The sequence below is a fragment of the Talpa occidentalis genome, unplaced genomic scaffold (assembly GCF_014898055.3).
Source record: "Talpa occidentalis isolate TD23 unplaced genomic scaffold, MPIMG_talOcc4v2.1 talOcc4.2, whole genome shotgun sequence".
NCBI classification, from domain to species: Eukaryota; Metazoa; Chordata; class Mammalia; order Eulipotyphla; family Talpidae; genus Talpa; species Talpa occidentalis.
Genome location: NW_023602073.1, coordinates 55129398 through 55137521, shown reverse-complemented (window position 1 = coordinate 55137521; position 8124 = coordinate 55129398). Strand labels below are relative to the sequence as shown.

Sequence of the window (8124 nt, the reverse complement as noted above, 5' to 3'; positions counted from 1 at the left end):
TGGGCCCCAAAACTTCTGTAGAATGACCAATTTCTGACCTCTGCTCAAACAGAATAAGGACACTTTGTTACATCATAGCCCTTGAAATGTCTGAAATCTCTGTGTGCATAAGCAGGGCAAATCCCAACAAAATACATGGTTGTTTGCAGTATGTTGGTTGGTGTGTGTTGGAGGCGGCCACCCTGCGCAGTAAGCAGAAGGGCCTTGACCTGAGTCCCTAAGGCATGTGAAAACACATGTGTCTTGGAGGAAAACCTCTGGGTGACAGGACTTGGTGTTAAGAGCCTGGAAGTGAACTGCGTACATCTCCACAGATTGACAACAACAAAATAATGAGCGAACTTCCCAGGCTCAGGCTAGGAGGCGATAAGATTATGTGTGTGAGAACTAACCGCCTGGTATCCTACTGTCTGAAGTAAATAGATAATAGTAAGAAAATAGACTAATCATTCATACGTGTTATCATTATGTGGTATGCTTTGATGTTACACCTGCTACAATTAAAATAGTATATAATAAGCACTAAGACAATAATGATTTGCTGCATGCTGGACATGACAGTCCCCCATGTCTGATTTCCTTCACCGTCGCGGGTCAGGACTCACTAAAAGTCCACAGGTGTGAGAGTCCTAACATGCCATTACCAGAAACAAGAGTCCTCCCCAGGTGCTTTTTGCATAACTGTATTAATTTCTTAACTCAAATGACATATATTGGGGTGCCACCCTCCAGGCACTGGGATGCAGAGTGAGCTGTCCCAGGACTCTGTGTGTCTATAACTCAGAGTCCAGCTGGAGACAGGCCGGGGAGCAGAGAGCAAGGGGCCCCTGACCTGGGAGCTGCTGGGCCTCCTTTCTGAGGCGGTAACAGGTGACCTGAGCCCCAGAGGGGCAGGAGGTGACAGGGGGTGAGTAACCCCGAGGAGCAGAGGTGCAGGTCCAGGGATGGGCATGCACAGAACCTGGAGCAGCTGCAGTGAATGTGAGCTGTCCCTTTAAGAAAATCAATGGAAAGTTGACAAATGATAGTAATTAACTGCCTTGATAAAGTACAAGCTCCAAGTGAAGACCAGATACTGAAAAATTGTGTCCCATCACAGTAAACTTGGCAACTTCCAGTAGCCACTTACTTTTCTTTGGGGATCTTTGGAACGTAAAACACGTATGATTTTAAAAATCTGATTCTAGAATAATTAACATAAAGGTCATATAGCCTGGTAAAACAATGCATCACTTTTTAAAATCATGTATTAGTTCAAGATTAGTAATCAATAGAGATCTATGGAATTAATGTAACAGAATAAAGAACATCAATGATATTGTTCCACCACTCACTTTGCAAATAACATTTGAGAAACCACCACTTGTATAGTTTATTTATTGTTGAAGTGGAACAAAGTTGAATGTTCACAATTATCTGAAAGGTACTTAAAATACTATTGTCACCTATTTCAGAGAGGCCGTATTGTTTTTCATTGGCCAACCAAATCAGAGTAAATGCAGGAGAAAATAGGGCAATCCAACATTCCTCTAGTGAGACAGAGAAGAAAGATAATTGCAAAAATGTAAGCTGTGAAAGATCCACACATGACCCTGATTATTTTCATTAAATATCTATAGTCCTTTAAGATACTTTGAACACACATTGGGTTATTAATATTATTCTAAATTAAACAAAAACATCTTTAAATTGATTTATTCCTCAGGTAGTAAATACTGAGAGCTATAACCTCCTAAAATTATACTGGGGTCCTCGGTAATTTGTAAAAGTGTGCGGAGATCCTGAAACAAAAACTCTTGAAAATCGCTGCCCCAGTCCCTGGCCTGGCCTCAGGGAGGCAACAGTGTGACAACGGCCTTGGAGCAGGAGAGGAGGGGCGGCAAAATCCCAGGTCCCCTGGTTTGGTTGTCAGGGTCTCAGCATCCAGGGTGGCTGTGTCTGGGGCAGGGAAGGTCACTGTTGGGGATTCCCCATCTCCCCACAGTTTCCCTTCTCTCTCACAGCCTGGGCGGGTCCTCCTTCCTGGATACTGGTGACTCACCCCAGGTCTCACTCCCCATTGACTGCAGGTCTCCAGAGCAGCCAATCAGCATCACCCTGGCTCCACCTTACAAATGTCTCCACTAGACCCGCCAAGATTCAAATGCTCAGCTCCCTCTAGGGCACAGGTGATGCCACCAGCTCTCCTGCTGCTGCTTTTGCTGTCCCTGGCCCTGGCAGAGACCTGGGCAGGTAAGTGCTGGCTTGGGAGGGAAAAGGCCACTGAGGAGGGGGAGCTGAGGAACCCTGGCGGGGAGGGGGGGCACAGGACCCTGGGAAAGGCATGTCTCCCCCATCCCTGACCCTGTTGTCCCCCGTGACCCCATCCTGCCCTGACCCCTTTCTGTCCCTTCCAGCCTGCCGCCTTCTCTTGCCCCTCTGAGTCTCCAGCCTTCTCCTCCGCTGCCCCATTTCAATCTCAGGAGCCCCCTCGCCCCCTCCCCTCCCGCCCCGTCTCCTCGGACCCGCGCGGGGAGGAGGGTCAGCCGGGGTCTCCCTCCCGCCCCCAGGCTCCCACTCCCTGAGGTATTTCTACACCGGGATGTCCCGGCCCGGCCCCGGGGAGCCCCGCTTCATCGCCGTGGGCTCCGTGGACGACACGCAGTTTGTGCGGTTCGACAGCGCCGCGGCGGGGCCGAGGATGGAGCCGCGGGCGCCCTGGATGGAGCAGGAGGGCCCGGGGTACTGGGAGGAGGAGACGCAGAGCGCGAAGGCCACAGCGCAGACGTTCCGAGAGAACCTGCTCACCCTGCGCGGCTACTACAACCAGAGCGCGGCCGGTGAGCGGGGCGGGCCCGGGGCGCTCACGACCCCACCCCCGCGGGCGGGCGGGGACCCCAGACCCCGGGCCCGAGCGTCCCCCGAGGCAGGGGGACCCGCCGGACCCTCGACCCGGGACGCGCCCCGGGACGTTCCCCGCGAGGTTCCCGCGTCAGTTTCGGTTTATTCCAGGAGGCAGGGGGTGCGGGCGGGGTGACCGCGGGGTGACGCGGGCGGGGACAGGCTCTCACACCCTCCAGAGGATGTCTGGCTGCGACGTGGGGCCCGAAGGGCGCCTCCTCCGCGGGTACAGTCAGTTCGCCTACGACGGCGCCGATTACCTGGCCCTGAACGGGGATCTGCGCTCCTGGACCGCGGCGGACATGGCCGCTCAGGTCTCCCGGCGCAAGTTGGAGGCTGAGGAAGTGGCTGAGCGCTTCAGGAACTACCTGGAGGTCACATGCAGGGAGTCCCTGCGCAGGTACCTGGAGCACGGGAAGGAGACGCTGCAGCGCTCAGGTAAGAGGGGCCGCGAGGTCTCCCCAACCCCCTCAGGCCGGCACCGCAGGGAGGGTGGAGTCAGGGTCACAGCAGCGCCCTCTCCTGGTCAGGGGAGGAGGAGCCCCACTGGGTTTCCTGACTCCCCAGAAGACCCCACTTTTCCTCAGAACAGTTAGGGAATCCAGTCTCTCCTGAGCCTGAGGGGAGACTAGCCCTGATATCGCCCTTAATGGGATCCTTTTGACCCTGCAGCCCTCTTGGGAACCATCAGTTTTTCTCTCAGGGTCTTGTGATTGGTCTGAGGACATTTTTTCTGATCAGACTGCTTTTCTGAGACCCCAGGCCAGGAGCAAAATTATGTGCTCTCCTGTTTATAAAACTGCGTCGTCCTCTCCAGAGCTGTCACCCTAATTCTAGAACTTTCTAAGGAATAACAGATTATTCCAGACTCCCCAGACCAGGCTGGGTTCTAGATTTTGTGCTTCCTCTTTCCAAACCCATTCTGAGGATGGGACATGAAGGTTTTTCAGGGTCCATGTGAGAAAAACCCAGAGTGTGAAAGTTCTCACCCTTCTCAGATGCCCCAAAGATACACATGACCCACCACCCCACCTCTGACCAAAAGGTCACCCTGAGGTGCTGGGCCCTGGGCTTCTATCCTGCGGACATCACCCTGACCTGGCAGCGAGATGGGGAGGACCTGACCCAGGATACTGAGCTGGTGGAGACCAGGCCTGGGGGGGACGGAAACTTCCAGAAATGGGTGGCTGTGGCGGTGACTTCTGGAGAGGAGCAGAGATACACGTGCCATGTGCAGCATGAGGGCCTGCTGGAGCCCCAAGTCCTGAGTTGGGGTAAGGAGGGAACATGGGCAAGAGCGTCTCAGGGGCATCAGCAGCCCTTCTGGAGACTTTCAAAGGGTCAAGATGGAGGCCTGGAGCTCAGGGTCTCACCTTCCCTTCCAGTGCTACCTCCTCAGCCCACCGTCCCTAGTGACTCCACAAACCCCACCGGGGGTGTCATTGCTGGCCTGGTTGTCCTTGGAGCCGTGCTCACTGGAGTTGCTGTGGTGCAGCTGTGATGTGGAGGAAGAAGTGCTGAGGTAGGGAAGGGAGTTGGGGGGATCATGTCTACTGGGAGCCTTTCAGGACACAGGTAATACTTGCCATACCTGGTAATAGGAAGTATTACCTATTACCTAATAGGAAGTATAACCTATTACCCACACACTTGTGTTGAGCAGTCTGGAGCTTATTGCTAACCCTCTTTTGTAAAGCATTTTTGAAAATGAATCACATTGTTCATAATTGATAACAATGAATTTGCTAATTCTGGTGATGGAGCCCTGATTCCAGCAAATGGCAGAGGGGAAGGTCCCTGCTAAGGGAAGACCCCAGGATGCAGTTGACCAGTCCCCTCTCATCTCTTTCTTCATATTTCCTGGTCTTACCATAAGTGCCCAGTCATAATTCTGGAAACTTCCCTGTGGTCCAGACTTAGGGATTCCATTATGGCTTCATAGCCTGACTGCTCCCTGTTCTCACATGATGCTTCTTCCCTTAGGCCTGAGGAAGCTACATTCAAGCTACAGATAAGTGTGGATCAGGGGTTTTGTCCCTGAACCCCTGTGGACAGTGTAGATGTAGCAGCAGAAGGCATCTGTCGTTGTCCCCACAAGGCCCAGGGTGTCCCCTGCACACAGGAGTCTGGTGAGATGAATTTCCAGACTCATCTGATTTTTGGCCACATTTAGGACTTTCTTGATGATTCTTTCCATCTTTTCCAACAAAATTCTGATATTACTAGAGAGGAGGATTTGATAGTTTTCTGAGCTAACCCACATATGGCACAACAGACCTCTCCTGTTTTGCCCGCTGCTCCCCTTAGCAGTATATTTCAGTAAATACACCTGTTCTGCTCCCCACTTTGTCTCTGGTGAATCCTCTCACTAACCCCACCCACGCACTCCTGACCTACACCCCAGTTCATCTACGCAAAAATAAATAAATCTTAAAAAAAAAAACACTTAGGAACCACTTTTCAAAAGAAATACACCTGTGTAATGTGCCACATTAGTAAAGACACTGTCTCTAGAACAGGGAGGTGCTCTCCACTGATGGCACAACTGATAACTGTTGCACAAGGTGTGTGACTGTTTATGCAACTAGGAAACCTCCATGAACTAAAAACATGCACAACTTGCAGTCTGTGGAGAGTGTGTCCTAGTGGGGAGGGGAGACTGGGGACTGTGTGACAGTAGATCAGACAGTAAACCACGCGTGTCTGGTAAGAAGTGGGTACGGGATGTGGGAAGGTAACCAGAGTCAGTGTGTGAGGACAAGATGGTTTTCTTCCCAGCGTGGTCAGTGTTGGTATCACTGAAGTGACCTTCGAGGAAAAGTTTGATGGACACGTTGCCCATGAAGATGTGATGTGCAGGGAAGTTCAGTCCTGGCAGAACAATCTCCAATGCAGATGCTGAGCAGGAATGTGTCTGTAGGACTGACATGAGCAAGGAGGCCAAGGGATGAGCAGAGGCCAATTGAGATGGGGTATGTGTGCACCCAGGTCATTCAGGCCGTAGGATGTTGGGAGGATTTGACTCTCTAAGTAAGATGTGGGTGACAAGATCTTCTGAACAGACACCTGTGGGACTGATCTCTGGTAGCTCAGTCTGGCTGCTGTGCAGCATGGAAGGGTGAGAAGTGGGAAGAGAAATGTAAGAAACCAGTGCAGGCCCTAGGACAGAGAGGTTGGTGACTCGTTGGGGGTGAGCAGGGAAATAATAGGAAGTGATAGGACTGTGAATATGTAGACATGGACTTTACAGTGTTTCCTACTGCTGGGCTGTGAGAAAGGGGTCAAGGATGACACTCAGTGTCTCAGACTGTGCAGGCAGAGAGGCGGAGCCTCAGTGACATGGGGAAGACCCCAGAAGACCCATATGTGGCATCCCAGGCATTCACTTTAGAAATGTTGAATCAGATCTATTAGAATTGAAAGTGATGTTGGCAGTTGGACAGACAAGTCTGGGGCACAGGTGAAATGTCTGAGGTAAGAAACATCTTGGAGGTGATGTGATATAAATGATATTTAAAGTCTTGAGCATGTAAGTGTCACCCAGAAAGTGATGATCAAGCAAGAGAAAGGAGCCGAATTGAACCCCAGATTCCACAGTGGTGAGCAATCTGAGCAGATGCCCCCCAGAGCCAACTGCACAGTCTGACCCCACATGGAGAAGACATGGATCCCAGGGAGCCCCCACTTGAGTGAGCACAGGAGTCACCTGGATGCTCTTGAAGACTCAGAAGGTCTAGAACAGAGCCTGAGAGTCCGTTATTTGGCCCCTCCCCTCACCCTAGGGATGGAGAATTTGGGGCTGATGCTCAGAAAGAGGCACTTTCATCCCTGGAACAGGAACAGATAGCAGGGACTCTGGAGTCCAAGTTCCCATCCAAAGAGATTGAGGGAATCTATATAATTTGGGGACCCAGAACTGGGGGAGCAACTGTTATGACCTAGGCACCTGGGTCTTCCCTGAGGCCTGTACCCATAGTTACCCACTAGGGTGTCAATTTGAGGACCCCTTACGTGACATTGTACCTGTCCTGCTGCTGGGACCCCAGGGAGCCCTGGCTGAGAGTAGGAGAAAGGGTTAATTTTCTCCATTACCTGTGTTTGTCTGTTATTGAAGCCCTGTATTTTTTAATTTGTTGTTAATATTTTTGATCCTGGTTCTAACTGTAAGAGCATCATATTTTCTCAGTCTTTATTCTGTTCCTGACTTACATCATGCATTTTTTTTTGTTTGTTTAAGTTCAGTGGTGTGATAACTGTTCACTTGAGCTCCTCTTCAGGCAGATGCCACAGTCTGCTGGGTTGAGACTTCTCTCAGGGTTTTGGTTGTTGTTTGCGCCAGCATTTGTAATTTGTTTTTCTTTATCTTTGTAGTGTTTATAGCAGGGACCAGGGCTAAATTGTAGACTGCACCCTTTGTACTGTTTGGGTAACAGGAGAACTGTCACTGACAAGGAGTGGTAGGGGGAAGGACCCAGGGCCTGAAGAATCAGCTCCAGTGAGTGTCAGGGACTCAAGCTTCCTCCTGTGCTGTAGGTACCACAGTTGTGGGGAGGGGTCCACAGTGATACCCTCCTCTAGGTGAACTCCTCACCCTAAATATCTTGAATAGCCTTGTGCTAACCTCAACCCCCTTATGCTAACCTCAAAGCTAAGTTTAAGAACTTTATGCAGCACTGAACACAAACTGAGCTGTCTGTTGCACCGCTTTTTTCTGGGTTGCTTTCTCCTGGGGTTAAAATCCATTTGATATTAAATACCAGCTGGTGGCTGTATTTAGTTGTGTTTTGACTCTGTTTGGGGCAGGTGGGAGGGGGTGTGGACAGTGGGGGTATGGGAGGGTGTGAGTTGGTGTATAGGGGGAGTAAGGAGGTTGAGTGATGACTTTTGTTTAGAATATCACAACCTCTCACTACAAATTACAGTCTCTTATAGGAGAGACAGATGATTCCATCTGGCACTTCCCTCTAGATTGGGCTCCAGCTGTTCTGTATTGGGAGCATCAGTGTCATCAGTCATCACTCCTCACCCTGTCCCTGTGGTGCACCCCTGTCCTGGAGGCCAACTCAGTGCATCCCCTCCAAAGTTCCCAGTGCTGGAACTCCAAGCACCCAGTGTAGTTAAGCCCCTGTGCAGGGTCTCTGTGGAGACCTGTTGAGCCCTGTGGAGGATCTCCCTCATGATTTGTATCCCCTGTATCACTGAATACGCAGTTCAATTAAAGATTTCCCCACCCTGTTCTGCCGG

The 8124-nt window shown here is 51.0% G+C and overlaps 1 protein-coding gene across 1 annotated transcript; it reads left to right on the top strand.

Moving 5' to 3' along the window:
- Positions 1 to 2059: 2059 nt before the first annotated feature.
- LOC119252311 (popy Class I histocompatibility antigen, A-1 alpha chain-like) lies at positions 2060 to 7530 on the top strand. Its single transcript, XM_037519487.2, has 5 exons — positions 2060 to 2232; positions 2550 to 2819; positions 3043 to 3318; positions 3879 to 4154; positions 4266 to 7530. Exons 1-5 carry the CDS (start codon positions 2115 to 2117, stop codon positions 4379 to 4381), a joined length of 1056 nt encoding a protein of 351 aa, XP_037375384.1. The 5' UTR covers positions 2060 to 2114; the 3' UTR covers positions 4382 to 7530.
- The last annotated feature ends 594 nt before the right edge of the window (positions 7531 to 8124 follow it).

Bases quoted from the DNA above. Each gene is read 5' to 3' on its own strand.
- LOC119252311 (XM_037519487.2), top strand. From the start codon at position 2,115: ATGTCTCCACTAGACCCGCCAAGATTCAAATGCTCAGCTCCCTCTAGG. The intron at 3,319-3,878 runs GTAAGAGGGGCC...CACCCTTCTCAG, and splicing joins GGAGACGCTGCAGCGCTCAG to ATGCCCCAAAGATACACATG. The intron at 4,155-4,265 runs GTAAGGAGGGAA...CTTCCCTTCCAG, and splicing joins GCCCCAAGTCCTGAGTTGGG to TGCTACCTCCTCAGCCCACC.